The sequence below is a fragment of the Podarcis erhardii genome, assembly GCF_964252035.2.
Source record: "Podarcis erhardii genome assembly, chromosome: 2".
Taxonomy (NCBI): Eukaryota; Metazoa; Chordata; class Lepidosauria; order Squamata; family Lacertidae; genus Podarcis; species Podarcis erhardii.
In genome coordinates, this window is record NC_138498.1 from 36,290,418 (window position 1) to 36,306,501 (window position 16,084).

The window sequence follows — 16,084 nt, forward strand, 5'->3', positions numbered from 1 at the left end:
AGAGGAGGAGGAGGAGGAGAAGGAGGCGCGCCCACCATCCTACTAAACCCCCACCTCCCGGGTCCAGAATGGCAGCCGCCGCCGCCGCCGCTCTTCCGACCCACCCAAAGCGGCTCCTCTCACCGATCTCCTTGCGGCGCCGGGTCCGCTCCGCGCCTCCGTCCAAGACGTTGGTGAGCTTCTCCGTGTCGAAGGAAGCCCCCTCGCGCTCTTTGCGCAGGTCCGGGTTCATGGTCGTCGTCGTCGCCGCCGCGGCTGCCATGGCGAAGGGTGCGCTCTGGCGCCAGCAGACTAAGGAAGGTGGCGGACGGCGAGGGAAGAAGAAGAAGAACAACTAGCGCGGCGGCAGCGGCAGCGGCGGGTAAAGAAAGGTTGGCGGCCAAAGCTTCCGGACGGGGCAACCCCGCCACGCCCACCCGGTCGGCACGTGACGCAGGCGGATTTCCACCCCGGGCGAGCGGCCTTCCGGGCCACGTGACGCCGGGAGAGGCGTGGCCTCGCTCTTTAGCCCTCCCTCTGGTGGGCGGGGCTTATGGAGAGAGACGGACGCTGGTTTCTGTTGCGCGGGCGGCGGCGGTCGGTTTCCGTATCCAATAAGGAGGCGGGAAAGGAAGCGAGAGCGGCAACTCCCTGCGCTTTGGAAGCGGTTGTGGTTGTAGCTGCTCCTCTTCCTCCTGGCTAATAGGTGCCTTAGCTGCGATGGGGAAACCAAGGGTGGCTTAACGTCGCCTGCCCACTGATTTGTGGCCGAGGGCACATTGGCTTCACGTGGCTGCGCAGCAGAAACTCTGCGGCATAGGAGGGAATTCTGGACAGGTCGCCTCTAGTTGGGTGTGGGGAGCATATAAACGAGGGTTTCGATTGCTGCTTTGCATGTACAGTAGTTTGCCTTCGCCTGTGCTTGGCACATTCCTGGTCCTCGCGCCTGCCCTGTGCAACGCCCTCCCATCAGATATCAAGGAAATAAACATCTGTCTGGATTTTGGAAGGCATCTGAAGGTGGCCCTGTACCAGGGAGGTTTTTCATGTTTGAGGGTTTTTGTTGTGTTTGAATAGTTTGTTGGAAGCCACCTAAAGTGGCCGAGGCAACCCAGTCAGATCGCTGGCATATGGATAATAAAAAAAAATATTGTTACTGGACCCTCCCCTCTCCATATTTCCATTGTCTCTTTGCTTCAAAAACATTAAGTGGCTAAATTTAAATTCATTGATTAGACTTATTGGGATGGGTGTGGTTAAAATTTCATGGAGAACAAATAGAATGCATGCCTTGACATAAAGAGGTCTGTTTTCCTAGTAAACATTTAATCAAAAATTGACTTTGCATATTGATTTGGAAGGGGCTGGAGGATGTACCTATGCAGTCCCCTGTTGTGGGCATATTCTACTGCTGTAATTCAGATACCCATTCTCTTTTATTAAACTCTTTTTGTTCTGGCTTTCCATTTGTAATGGCGTCCTCAAAGGTAGACTCGCCCCTCTTTCTATGGTTGCACTTTGGTTCCTTCTACATATTTTTTATTTTGGCACTCTGCTACCTAGTTTGCTTAGAGACATTGTGGTGTAATGGTTAGAATGTTGGATTAGCACCTGGGAGACCAGCGTTCAAATCCTCACTCAGCAAAGAAGTTCACAGCCTAACCTGTCTGCCAGCATTGTTATAGGGATTAAATGAGGAGGGAAAGAACCATGTACGCCACTTTGAACTCCTTGGAGAAAAAAGTGGGATATTAAAAAAATAAATAATAGTCTGTATTTGATGATATAATAATAATAATAATTTATACCCCGCCCATCTGGCTGAGTTTCCCCAGCCACTTTGGACAGCTCCCAATCGAGTGTTAAAAACAATACAGCATTAAATATTAAAAACTTCCCTAAACAGTATATAATATAATACTGTATGTGACACTTTCTTGTGCAGTGGCGTCTGAAGAGTGAGATGCTATAAGATAAAGGTATGGTAGATAGCAATCCTATCATCAGATCTGTAAAATAGTAATAGCTACCACAGCAGAGTTGTGGAACCTGTGGACCTTCAGTTGATGCTGGACTACAACTCCCATCTTCCCTATTCCAATGGCCAAGCTGGCTGGGAACCTTGCAAAGTACTTAAAATGAGGTTATTATCATGAACAAAATAGGTAGTAGTCTATTAGAATCGATTTGAGCATAATTAAAGAAGCCTGTCAACTGAAAAAGTAACACCTGCTGTTGCATAGTACCTTGGAGCCTTGAAGCGGAAAGATAATCTTTTAAATACTCATTTCATTTTTTGTCTGACTGTAGGGTCTGTTCTCAAGAACAGTTGCGCAAAATGCTGCCAGATGCTGGGACATATCACTTTCCTTGGGAAATCAACTCTGCATTGATCCCAGAAGGGAAGACCCTGAGAACCTTTGGCAGGTCAGTGTAATTCCTTTCGACCTTAAGATTTCTGTTTCTTTTGGTCATCCTATTTAACATTACTACTGCTACTCTTTTTGTCTCTTCTTTTCCTTCTGATTCCTTCCTTTAGATTCCATAAAAGAACCAAATTCATAAATAACCAAATGCCACATGTAAGAGAAAGCATAACGAGTTTGATTTCTTCCCCCCTACCCTGCACATCTGTGAAAAAAACTTGTTTTGTTTCCTGTCTCCCGTTTACTATATCTGTAACGATTAAGCCCAATCTTGAGATCAGCGGGTTATGACTGTGTGGAAGTGCCCCTCTCTTGGTGAGGAAGGCCTATGCTGGTGTTGGGGTGTGGTGGTTGTGGGGAGACATCCGCAATCCAGGCCACTGCTAGCTCTACTGGTGGTGGGAGCTAGTGGTAGTCCATAAAATGCAGTAGTTTTGGGGACTTAGATGTGTGAGATGCTGGCTTCCTTGGATATACTGGAGCAGGTGTGGGGAGTGGAGCTCTTTAAAAAAGACAACCCAAAAGAGGTACATCTGCTCCCCACACCTCCTGCCCTAGATGGTACAAACTGGCAGGGATTGGGAAGTGACAGATCATTATTTGTCAGAGCCACCCTGGGTCCCAGCTCACAAGAGACCAAAGTCCAGTCCAAGCTATATACAAAAGGTTTTATTGAAGATCATTGTCGTCATTACATCCAAACTCCGTGGCTCCGCATCTGTTACCCTTAGATGTTAGAAGTCCCCTCTGAGTCCGTCCCTCCCCTGCACCAATTTAAGAGGCTTGTACTGCTCCACCTTTTCCTCTCTTTCCTTTTCCGCAGGGTCTTCCTGCCCCCCTGTCTTCCCTCTTTCCGGGACTCCCCAGAGGCTGAGTCTTCTCCCGCCTGCTCCCCCCTCCTTCGTGCTTTGGCACCAGGCTCCTCCTCAGAGCTCTCCTCATTTCCGCGCGCCTCTATATTTGAACTTGGCGCGCGTACGTTGCCTCTGACCTTCCTTTCTACAGTTACGCTGCTCTCGGTACTACACTCCTCCCTTTCAGGCAGGACGTCTTGCTCCGAACTCCTCCCCCTTCCTCCTTCCTGTCCTGCTCTTTCTGACACACTGGCAACTCCCCCCCCTCTACTCCGTTCCGACGGGGGAGCTGGTCCCGCTTTGCCACTCCCACTGGGGATTCCCTCTTCGTTCCCCTCTCTCTGACTGATTCCCTCTCTATTGCCCCTTGGCCTGACCAGGGGGGCTCCCTTCTGGGAATCCTCTGATTCGCTAGACGGACTTTGGGACAACCTCGGCCCGTTGTCATCCTCTTCCTCCTCGCCCTCGCTCTCTGTCTCCTCTCTCCCTAAAACCCTGACATCCATCCCCCCCTCGAAGCCCCCCCTTCCCCCCTTCCGCTCATCGGGTGCAGGTTGTGGAAGCTGCCGCTCTTCGGAGGCGGACGCAGGATACAGATTCTGCACCTCCATCTCCTCTGTTTGCAGTTCGTTGTACGAGTGTTCGAATTCGGGTTCTTGACCCAAGGTGTTCTCTTCTCCCTCCTCCATTGGTACCTGGTCCGGTGCTGCCTGCCAAGGTCCCGTCAGCCATTTCCTGCGCCAGTCCTCCTCTGGTTGCTCGTCCCACCAATAAGAGGGTTCTGTGTCCACCCCCGAACACGATCCCCTGGGCGAGTTGGAGTCCGGCGACCTTTCTTCAGCTGAAGAAAAGCCGTGGAAAGTGCTGCCTGAACATGTGGGCGTAAAGAGCCAGTCATCAAAGTACTCGGCTGGCATGGGTCTATGAGGGAAAAGGGCATGGAACTCGTCTTTTAAAAGAGGTTCGTCTAAGGCGTAGCCCGGCACCCAACCATTGGCACTGACTGGGGCACCCTCTCTGACTAGAAAATATTCTACTCCCTCTTGCCCCCATCTCGAGTCCAGGATCTCTGTGACCTCGTTGAGTGGTTCGGCCCTAGGCGCCCTCTCCCTCTCCTGTGACTTAGTGTGTTGTTGCGTGACTGTGTCAGACTCCTGAAACCTGTGCGGTGCCTTGTAGGGAGTGAGCACCGATCTATGAAAGACCGGGTGCACTCTGGAACCTTCGGGGAGGGCTAGTCGAAAGGCTACAGGGTTGATTTTAGCCTCCACCTGGTACGGCCCTAACTGCCTGTGCCCCAGCTTCTTCTTGGCCAACGACTTGGCTGGCATCGCTTGGGCCGCTAACCACACCCAGTCCCCCACCTGGATCTCCTCTCCCTCTCTCCTGTTTTTGTCAGCCTGCACCTTATATGCTTGCTTGGCCAGCTCTAAATGTCTCCGCAACTCTTCGTGCACCTCCTGCAGCTCCGCTGCAAACTGGTCGGCTCCTTGCGGCACCCCCTCTCCCGGTGCCACGAACCCCGGGAAGGTTCTGGGGTGACGACCATTGTTCGCGAAAAACGGCGTCACCCCCGTGGACGCGTGCTTTGTGTTGTTATAGGCAAACTCTGCCATCGGCAGGTAGTCCACCCAAACTGCTGGTCGCTGGTTGGCGTAACATCTCAGGTACTGCTGCATGATCGCGTTGACCCTCTCAGCTTGGCCGTTGGTTTGTGGGTGTCTCGCCGACGTGAGGTTGATCTTGACGTTCAGGATACCTAAAAGCTTCTGCCAAAAATTGGAAACAAACTGGCGCCCCCTGTCGGACAGGATGGACTGCGGCAGCCCATGCACCTTGAACACGTGATCGATGAAGAGTTTGGCAGTCTGTTCCGCCGTCGCCACCGTTGCGCATGGAATGAAGTGCGCCATCTTGGTGAACAGGTCCACAACCACCAGTACCGCCGTCTTCCCCCTGGAGCTGGGCAGGTCAGTAACGAAGTCCAGAGCTACCCTCTCCCACGGTTGCTGTGGCGTTTCCAGCGGTTCCAACAGCCCCGCTGGCTTCTGGTGTACTGGCTTGAACCTCTGACAAGTGTCACACCTGGCGACGTAATCCGCTACCTCTCCACGCATCCGGGGCCACCAAAAGTCTCTTGCCACCAGTTCTATTGTCTTCTCCTTACCGAAGTGGCCCGCACTGGGGGCGTCGTGCAACTGCTGCAGAACCTTTGCGCGAAGCTCGTCGCTTGGCACGTAGAGGGCACCTTTGCGAGTTAGCAGCCCGTCGCGTAGTTGGAACTCTTCGCCACTCTGCACACCTCTGCGCAATTCCTCCATCTTGGACTGTGCGAACTGATCCACTTGCAACGCGCGTCGCACCGCGTCCAGATCTACTGTGGCGGCAGCGCACGACCACGCCTGCGGTGCGAAAATGTGCTTGGCTGCTACAGGCGCCGCTTCATCGAGATATTGCGGTTTCCTGGATAGCGCATCGGCTATAACGTTGGAATCTCCTGGGACGTACTCTATCCGAAAGTCGAAATCCGCGAAGAATTCCGCCCAGCGCATGTGCCTCTGGCTTTGGAGCTTCGCCGTGCGCCAATACTCTAGGTTCTTGTGATCCGTGCGGACCTGTACTGTGTGCTTGGCTCCTATGAGGAAGTGTCGCCACGCTTTGAAAGCTGCGTGAATGGCTAACAGCTCCCTGTCCCATATGGTGTAGTTTTGCTCCGCTTTGCTGAGCTTTCTGGAGTAAAAGGCACCGGGTCTCCAGTTTCCATGTGGATCTTCTTGCAGGAGTACGGCTCCAACCGCTCTGTCTGACGCGTCGGTCTCTAGTCGTATGGGCTTGCCTGGATTCACGTGCAGCAGCTGCTCCTCGGAGGCGAAAAGGCTTTTAAGCTTCTGAAAAGAGCGCTCCGCCTGTTCCGTCCACACGAACCTCTTTTTCTTGGAACTGAGAGTGTCCGTGATCGCTGCCGTCTCCTTTGCAAAACCTCTGATGAATTTGCGGTAGAAGTTGGCGAAGCCGATGAATCTTTGGACTTCCTTCCGATTGCGAGGGCTCTTCCAGTCCAACACCGCGCGGACCTTGGCGCTGTCCATGGCCAGCCCCTTGTCGGACAGCTTGTAGCCTAGGAAATCCACGTCCGTCACATCAAACTGGCACTTCTCTAACTTGGCGTAGAGCTTGTTCTCCCGTAGTCTCTGCAGGACTTCCTTTACGTCCTTCTCATGGGCCTCCTCCGTTTCCGAAAAGATCAGGATGTCGTCGAGGAAACACACGCATTTCTTGTAGAGAAGTCCCGCTAGCACGTGATGCATAAATGCTTGGAAGACGTGAGATCCATTTTGGAGACCAAATGGCATAACTCTGTATTCGTACGTGCCCAGAGGCGTGAACATGGCCGTCTTCCACTCATCGCCCTCCCGGATGCGTATGAGGTTATACGCTCCACGCAGATCCAATTTGGTGAAGATCTTCCCCTTCCTTACGGTTGCCAGGAGATCATCTATCTTGGGCATGGGGAAGGCCTTGGGTTTGGTCTTACTGTTTATGAATCGATAGTCCACAATGAGTCTTTTCTGGGGCGTGTCTTTCTTCTTTACAAAGAAAACAGGACTGCCCCCCACCGCTTTCGATTCTCGGATGAATCCGCGCTTCAAATTGTGCTCTATGAACTCCCTGAGTTCTTGCATCTCGTCCTCAGACATGGAATACAGCTTTGCAGTCGGCAACTGCGCCCCTGGCACCAGGTCGATGGCACAATCATAAGGCCTGTGGGGCGGCAACTGGTCAGCTTCCTTCTCGCAGAAAACCTCCAGGAACCCCTCGTACTTGCGGGGTACTGCCTGCACCATGCCAAGTTGCAACTGCTGCTCAGCTCCCTCCTCCTGGCTGGACTGGATGCAATGTTGAGCACAGTACGATGAGCAAAAGGTGATCTGCCGTTGGTACCACGCTACAGCAGGACTGTGTCTCTCCAGCCAACTCATGCCTAATACTATAGGCGTGTCTGAAAGGCGGGTGACATTGAAGCTGATGACTTCTCGATGATTTCCAATCCTCATCACCATGGGAGGCGTCTGTTGCACAACTTGTCCTCCTAGCAATTTCCTGCCATCCACCGTGACTACGTTCAGAGGTGTTGTCGCTGGCAGAAGCGCTATGCGATGCTGCTTGACAAAGTGCGTCCCCACAAAATCTGCGTTGCTCCCAGAATCAATCGTGATGGGGACTTCCAGGGTGGTTCCATTCGGCAACTGAAGTGTTGCAGTGAGCTGCACCGCTGGCTTGGGTGGTAAAGGGTCTGTGCGTTGCAAAAGCGCTGGGGACTGCTCTACAGATTCGCCTGGCTGAGCCCCAGCAGCTCTGCTTCCAGCCAGGCACTGTCGTTTCCCTGAGGTTGCTCTGCTTGCATCATTTCTGCTGCAACAGTTGCTAAAGCTGCAGTGTGTTTCTGCAGCCTCTGGGGACACTCTTTCGCCATGTGCTGTGCACTGTCGCAAATGTAACACTTCCTGGTCCCTCTAGGAGGCTTTGCCTTCACTGCACCGGAAGCTGGGGCTCTGGCTGTTGCTTGAGCCTTAGCACCACCAAGTTCCATGGGCTCCTCCCCCTGCCTTCCCAGTGGCGAAGGATGTGACTGACTGAACTCCCTGGGGATGAAAGAAGACGTCCTCGCTGGTGGACGCACCTGACGTTCTTCCTCAGTGTGCCAAGGACGTCCCTCGTGCCGTATCCCAATCGCCAAAGCCCTCTGCACAAGCTCCTCCAGGGTCTGGGGTCTGTCTCCCCTGGCAAGTTCATCCTTAATGGGACCGCTGAGCCCCTCCCAGAACAAATCCCTCACAGGTGCACAATCCTTCTCCCAGCTTAGCGCAGTCAGTAAAGCAAAAAATCTAGAATGGTACTGACGCACAGTGGCTTTGCCTTGCCGCAATCCAAAAATTTCCCTGCGTGCAAGATCCACATCTACAGTAGACTGGAAGCAGGCATCCATCGCTTTAATGAATTCATCTGCATCGCGGCGGGCAGGGCCATCTTCACGCCACAAATTGCGCAACCAGTCTCTGGCCGGCCCATGCAAGTGAGAAACAATAAACCCCACTTTCTCCTCCTCATCTTTAAAGTCATGACGAAGCAAGTGCAATGCATACAAAACGTCTGCTCTGAAACTGGGGTAGTGCTTCAGGTTCCCATCGAAGTGGGTGACTAGGCTGCCCCCCCTCCGTCCAAGTCCAATCCCCTCTGATCTGGACCCTGGGAACCCTTCCCTGCTTGCACGTTCCCACCTTGTTTGCAGGTCCTGGCAGCGCTTCTCCATTTCGTCATGCTTCTTCTGAGACGCAAGGACTGCAGCAGTGAGTTCGGAAACTGTAGTTCGCAGCGCTGTCAACTGCTCCTCCGCAGTCATGGCTGTCACCGTTCGTGAGCTTTGCAAAAAAAAAAAATTTTGCGTTCTTTGGAGGGGACTTTCTGTCAGAGCCACCCTGGGTCCCAGCTCACAAGAGACCAAAGTCCAGTCCAAGCTATATACAAAAGGTTTTATTGAAGATCATTGTCGTCATTACATCCAAACTCCGTGGCTCCGCATCTGTTACCCTTAGATGTTAGAAGTCCCCTCTGAGTCCGTCCCTCCCCTGCACCAATTTAAGAGGCTTGTACTGCTCCACCTTTTCCTCTCTTTCCTTTTCCGCAGGGTCTTCCTGCCCCCCTGTCTTCCCTCTTTCCGGGACTCCCCAGAGGCTGAGTCTTCTCCCGCCTGCTCCCCCCTCCTTCGTGCTTTGGCACCAGGCTCCTCCTCAGAGCTCTCCTCATTTCCGCGCGCCTCTATATTTGAACTTGGCGCGCGTACGTTGCCTCTGACCTTCCTTTCTACAGTTACGCTGCTCTCGGTACTACACTCCTCCCTTTCAGGCAGGACGTCTTGCTCCGAACTCCTCCCCCTTCCTCCTTCCTGTCCTGCTCTTTCTGACACACTGGCAACTCCCCCCCCTCTACTCCGTTCCGACGGGGGAGCTGGTCCCGCTTTGCCACTCCCACTGGGGATTCCCTCTTCGTTCCCCTCTCTCTGACTGATTCCCTCTCTATTGCCCCTTGGCCTGACCAGGGGGGCTCCCTTCTGGGAATCCTCTGATTCGCTAGACGGACTTTGGGACAACCTCGGCCCGTTGTCGTCCTCTTCCTCCTCGCCCTCGCTCTCTGTCTCCTCTCTCCCTAAAACCCTGACATTATTGTTATCATGTTATTGTTGTAAACTGCCTTGAGACTTATCTTTAAGTGAAAAGTGGTATAGAAATGATTTTAAATAAAATGAATCACCTACCACTTCACTCTTCACCCCTTCCTACTTAGGACTGGACTCTCATCTGTTGCATAGTGTCCTTGTTAGTTTATTAATCCATGTGCTGCACCACCATTAGATGTTGCAAAGTATTTGTTGTTGTTGTTTTAGTAACATAGTTTTTATTCATCTTCACTTTAAAACTTTTTAACATGGTTGCATTGTTTACATTAGAGGATATGATGTGCAACAGTGATATAAAATTTAAAATGAAACAACGATAAACACTCAAATAAACATTTCTGAATAGATTAACAAAGTTATGTCAAAGTGTATACGCCAAAATCATTACAATTATTACAGATACGAAATTATGTCTAGCAACGTTTATTGCTTTGTTGACCCTTAGTAAGAGGTATTTTGTATCAATAACAATTATAATTTATAGGAAGGGGGAGGGGAAAAACTAAAATGTGTACTTCATGCATGCTAGGCTCTACTGTAATCTATAGGTACTGTTCCGCCGTATGCCTCATTATTTGTGTAATCCATAACGTCACATGTAAAATATTCATTTTTATTTTTCTGGAACAGAGATGAATATGTGAGTTAAAAGAAAGAAACATTAGGCTAACATTGAGTTAATTATCCTAAATGTCATATTGTATGTATTTTGAGCTCAGGCACTCATTCAGTATAGCATTATTAGACATGCTTAGCTGCGGAAAAAAACTTTCAAATCATTTATTTATTTTTAGTTAACTGGATGGTGTTCAAAGAAGTTTTACTTAGAGTCAACCCACTGAAATTAATAAGCACAACTAAATTATATTCATTGATTTAAATGGGTCTCTGAGTAAAACCTAGCTGATCACTACCCAATGTGTTTAGCATTGGGAAGCAGTTATAGGTAAATCTAATTTCTCTATATTTAAATACATTATTTGATTATTTAATTTCTGTACTACTTAATATATTAAAAATATCTATAAGCAGTGTACAAAAAACTGAAGCAACAACGGCCAACTTGAAACAAAATCATTCTGCACATAATTTCACATGCTTTATTTATTATTATCAACATTATTTGAGACCCAATTTTTTGTTTTTCAGGCTACACTCCTATGATGTGGTCAGCTCCCAAGCCATCTTAACAGCTCAGCACACTTCAGTTCAGCACAGTATCCAAGTTTGTACCAAGTTTGTGGAACCATTCCAAGCCCAGCTTGGGGCTCTGTATATTGTACTGGGGGAAACTGAACATAAAGAGGGTAAGAACACTTGTATTTTTTTCTATCCGTGAAACCAGGAATAGTCTAGATCCTGGCCTGATGGACCAGCCTTTATCTCCTCCACCCCAGTGAGCCAACTTTGACAGGTGGGCAGGACCACCTGCCTGCCAGTCATCAGGCATTATATTGATGTTGGGTGAGTTGTCCCAGCCACTTGCCAAAAGTTGGCCCACCAGGGGCGGGAGGAGATCCTGCACAAAGCAGGATTGAACTCTTCACACAGCAGTTAATATGCGGGGAGTTCAATCCTGCTTTCTGCAGCTGCTTCTCTACCTGGCCCACACCTGTAGTCACATATGGCATCAAGTGTGGGGCAGGTAGGTGTGGTTTCAGAGAAATGGCCTTGCATGTTTGGCCCATGGGCTGGAGGTTCCTCACCCTTGGTCTAGAAGGTAAAATAAGTAGTCTTGGGAATAGGGACCCTGATCTTCTGATGCAATCCTTTTGCATGAAAGGAAAATGACATTAGCACTGATTTAAGTTAGTACCTAATCACTCCTGTTGGTGTTTCCTTTTCATTCTCTGGAACTGTCACAGGGATAGCACTTGTTTTCTAATCATGCTAGCCCTCTGCTGCAAGCCAACTTGTTTGTTGCAGCCTGGCTTCTTGTAATTTTATGCAAAGGTGGCAACGTTTGTTTCTGGACTCTCTTAACATATGGAAAACACCTTTGACCTGATTGTATAACACAGAAACTTTAAGCTGCTTGTGTACCCTTATTAAAAGTTGCATTGCCTAACCATGAGACTTGAAATGCTGATTTATGCTACAGTGGTAGTGAATATTGTGTGGGAGGCACTAGGGCTAGTGCTCGTACGTTTAAGCCTCTGGGTGGGGAGGAAAGAAGAATCATGTCCTTATATTCAACTACACTGAGGACACAATTCAATGCATTTTTTGAAGTGCATTTGGAGGTGTTCATGCAGTACTGATTGCTTACATTTGTCAAAGAATCCCACCAGTTTTGATGGCCGTATGCAGTGGTGGCCTCCCTAAGAACATAAAAGGAGGCTGCTGGATTAGGCCAATGGCTCATCTAGTCCAGCATCCTGTTCTCACAATGGTTCTCCAGATGTTATTGGACTACAGCTCCCACCAGCTATGAGCATTGTCCAGGTTGGCTGGGACTGATAGGAGTCCAACAACATCTGGGGGCACCATCTTGGCTACTATCCATGTATGTCTGTGGAACTACTGTTGTCAGTCTAGCTAGCTTTCCTAGCTAGCTTCAGTCCAGTATACCTGAAGGAGCGTCTCCACCCCCATCATTCTGCCTAGACACGGAGGTCCAGTGCAGAGGGCCTTCTGGCGGTTCCCTCGCTGCGAGGAGCCAAGTTACAGAGAACCAGGCAGAGGGCCTTCTTGGTAGTGGCACCCACCCTGTGGAACGCCCTCCCACCAGATGTCAAAGAGAAAAACAACTACCAGACTTTTAGAAGACATCTGAAGGCAGTCCTGTTTAGGGAAGCTTTTAATGTTTAATAGGTTATTGTATTTTAATATTCCGTTGGAAGCCGCCCAGAGTGTCTGGAGAAACCCAGCCAGATGGGCAGGGTATAAATAATAAATAAATTATTATTATTATTATTATTATTATTATTATTATTATTATTATTATTACAGTATGGCATTATCTCAAGGAAATGGGTTGTTGTGGGCTGTTGTTGGCATCCGTCTGTCTTGGGATACAATGGAAGAGTACACTTTTTTGGGGTGAAATCAAACAGTGCCTGCTGTGACTTTAGAGACTGATATGGGAGAGACATGTTTTGTTGTAGCAGGGGCAGATGAAGGCGTCCAGTTGTGCTGATGCAGGTGTACCATGGCGTCTCTTCTTTCTGCGCTCCTCCCAGCAGACATTTCAGCTAGCTTGATTGTCTCCAGGCGCTGTGGTCATTTGCAAGGGATTCCCACACAATGGAGTTAATGTTGCCAGCCTTCATGCTACACTTGCCAACATCTTTGTAACACAGAGTTGGTCTGCCAACGGGCCTGGTGTCTGAAGCCAGCTCCCTGTAGAGCACATTATTGGGATCCTGCCATCTTCCATTCTGTGGATATGACTAGCATAGACGTTGCTGAGACAGAGGTGCAAACATGCTGGGAATGTGGGCTTGGAAGATCACATGTTTGTTTGAGACTCTGCCCTGCCATGTGATGTCTTCTTCTTCACAGAAAAGCATTGCTGAGGGGGCAGATTATAGAGCAGAATATGGGGCAGGAGGATGCAGCCTCCCCTCATTTGGTGCTTCACCCTTGCAAAACCACAGACGCACAAATTTCAGATTCTTTTACAAACATGCTTTTGGAACTTAGCTGGGATAATAGTGGCTATGGGGATGGAAGAAGGAAGGTGAAAAGGGTGGGCAGGGGAACAATTAAACACTCTTCCTGCAAACGGCTTATTCCCAATATCGTTTTCCTGTGTAAAAGCAGTAGCTGGGAGCTGAGATAAGCAATTAGCTAGCAAAATGACGTTCCAACGAGAGTGCTTGGAAAATATTATATTCCTGCAAGAAAAGAATTGCCTTCAGGGAGGAATTTTGAATTCTCTTCAGCAAAGGGATAATTACTTTATACATGTTGTGTCTGGGAGAGCTCCTGCTATAGTGTGGGTATTCCTTGGCACCCAAATACCAGCATTTCTTCGGCACCAGTTGTATATTTTAGCAGGCACCAATTAGCCTGCTAGCTGACATGATCTGCAGATGGATCGTTTGGGATCCTAAATAATTAAGTAGGTTTCTGGGTGAAATGTCAAATGTGACTGGATGACAACACCTTCTTGTACCAAGTAATAATTATGATAATCACTCATAATTCGAGCACTTCTTAGTTGCACACTGAGATACAGGAGACATGTGACTTATTATTAGGTTTTCTGAAATCTACTGTGCCTTTGTACTTGTGGGTATTCAAACTCAGTTTTCAGACAAGTAGGTGCTCTGGAATTAATCTGAATTGGTTGATGGGGGTGGGAATTGAACAGACAAAAGTCACCGTTTGGAATATTACATGTGAAGCTGAATTTGAAATTAGAAATGGCTTCTAGGACTTGACTGCTCTGAATCCCATGACCTATAAAATAGACATACGGTTACCCTCCATCTCTTTCCACTTCAGTGGTTTCTAGCCAACTATTTCCCATATGTCATATTTAGCAAAGCACAGTGAAAATGTGACCTGCTTAATTTCAGTTTTCAGCAGGACCTGTTTTAAATATCACCTTATAGTCCACTTCTAGATTTTTGCACCAGCCTATCGTCGTGTGCTGGTGTAAAGTTGCAGTGGCATTCTGCATTCTAAGCATTTGTCAGCATACTGCAGTTGCAAGACTGCATTATTGACCATGACGGAGCTTACATAGATTCTTAAAAAAAGTTGCCACATTTCTGGTGACTTTAATTTTTATATTTACAGGTAATGAGATGGTGATAAAGGCCCGTGTGTTTACATGTGTGGAAGGAATAAACCTTCAGTTGCTGGAGAAGGCCATAACGGAACAGAGAAAATATTTCCAGGAGAGAGAGAAGCAGCTGGAAGGAAATGCCTCCTAGTTCTGTCTGCATTAGGAGAGGACTTATTACTGAACATAATCAGTGCTATACTGAATAGGGCCAGCTTATCATTTTCCTTCACTCCAGTACCATTTTGAAATGCTGTCTTAAAATTTTACTGCCTGCTATTGCCTTAAGATGACCCCCCCCCAAAAAAAATATTTTTAATGTTCAGCGGGAGAAGGTATGCCCCCGGTGTTCTAGAACTGCTTCACATATTACGCTAGGATATGCAGAAGTTGCCACAGTGTTTTGAAAGCCATTTAAACAATGCAAAATGCAAAGGGTTAATACATGCATACTAGTTTGGAAGCAGTTTATTACGACTGTATTTTGAAATAATGAAAACAGCCATTAAGTTTACAGCAGTTGGATTTTAAATACTCTTTGGTTTTTTGTTTAATAATAAAATTTAAAGTTAATAGTGTTTAAATGCCCATTCTTCTTTTGCTTTTGTGGCAGGGCCACAAAGCAGCCTTGATTATGTTAAGTTGCTCATTTTTCAGTCCTCTGTGGCCAATCTTCAAGTCCCAGGCTTCATGGATACTGTGAGAAAACTGGTTGGTTAGCAGCATTCCTAGATTGACTAGTACTTACTGGGCTATTTATTTGTGTGCTTCCTGACAACCTGTAGCACTCAGCCTTATTATATGCAACCCTTAGCCTAATTTCAAAATCCCTCTGCTACGAAACAGCTTTGACCTCCAGCAAGAGTGATCTGTACTTCCTGCAGCAGCTGGGTGGACAGGGAGGAAGGAGAGAGAGAAAGAGTGAGAAAGAGAAGGGATGGCAGAAAGAGAGAGAAAACAGGTGGCTATGTCCACATTTGGTCCTGCCATTGGTCAACTTAATCTGAGGGAATGCAGTCCTCAACAACAACAAAGTTTTGCACCTCTACTGGGGTGGGGGGGTGGGGGGGTGGGGAGAGACACTGAATGGATTTTGATTAATATCTTTTGAGGGTTTTTCTGGATCCTTTCTCCACCAGAGAGAAATATTACAATACTACAAGATATTAATATTACAAAATCATGACAGGTTTTATTTCTATATTACCTAATGGGAGCTCAGGTTCTTAAACGTCCATTATGGTTTCACCTTAATACTAGATTACTGAAAGTTGTGTCATAGCCATTATCATGCTCAACTGAGATTTATATTGAAAATGAGGTGTGTCCCCACCCCCATAGTTACGGCACTTTGCATGGTTCTTGACTGAGATTTCTACTCCAAAGAGTTAATGATCGAAGTTAATGTCTGCATTAGAATTCATAGAAACAAGAAATGTTTCTATGTTCTAATTATATTTGTATCAATCTCAGCTGTTAAGATCTATGGGAGGGGTTCTAATGTGGGAGTCATCTTCTTGTGAAATAAAACCTGTCAGAGAAAGGAGCAGAGGCTGACCTTTAGCAGAGTGCCGATACTGATATCTCATACGAAGATAACACACATTTGCCTTCTACAAAATAGTCCTGACTTTCTCCTAACTCAGATGAATACTGAACTCACAATCACTGGTGCTGGTAAGAAGTGCCATGCCTACTTATAAAAATGTGTCAAAGAGATATTAAAAATCCACCCATGTGCCATTTCTTCCTAGTTAACACACTTTTGAGAACTCAGCATCAAACTGTTCGCTCTGTGCAATGACCTTAACCACTATGTTCACTGTAGTGTCAGAAACAGACCACCACCAGCCCA

The 16,084-nt window shown here is 48.1% G+C and overlaps 2 protein-coding genes across 6 annotated transcripts in view; one reads left to right on the plus strand and one right to left on the minus strand.

The window, feature by feature from the left end:
• Positions 1–378, minus strand: part of ACOX1 (acyl-CoA oxidase 1) — a 28,786-nt gene extending 28,408 nt beyond the window's left edge. The window contains exon 1 of one of the 2 annotated variants that reach the window (XM_081850775.1): positions 124–378. In XM_081850775.1, coding sequence (XP_081706901.1) covers positions 124–262 — 139 coding nt within the window. In that variant the 5' untranslated portion in view covers positions 263–378. The remainder of the gene's footprint in view (positions 1–123) is intronic. The other variant, XM_081850774.1, reaches the window with a different exon arrangement.
• A 165-nt stretch (positions 379–543) lies between these two features.
• TEN1 (TEN1 subunit of CST complex) lies at positions 544–14,807 on the plus strand. Of its 4 annotated transcripts, none has more exons than XM_081850967.1 (4): positions 544–685; positions 2,290–2,406; positions 10,644–10,801; positions 14,244–14,807. In XM_081850967.1, the coding sequence occupies exons 2-4, from the start codon at positions 2,318–2,320 to the stop codon at positions 14,378–14,380; spliced, it is 384 nt and encodes a 127-aa protein (XP_081707093.1). In that variant the 5' UTR covers positions 544–685; positions 2,290–2,317; the 3' UTR covers positions 14,381–14,807. The 4 variants fall into 4 exon arrangements, with proteins under 4 accessions (XP_081707093.1, XP_081707091.1, XP_081707092.1 ...); XM_081850965.1 differs by lacking the exon at positions 544–685 and adding an exon at positions 692–875; XM_081850966.1 differs by lacking the exon at positions 544–685 and adding an exon at positions 917–1,012 and having other exon boundaries at positions 2,288–2,406.
• Positions 14,808–16,084: the final 1,277 nt, after the last annotated feature.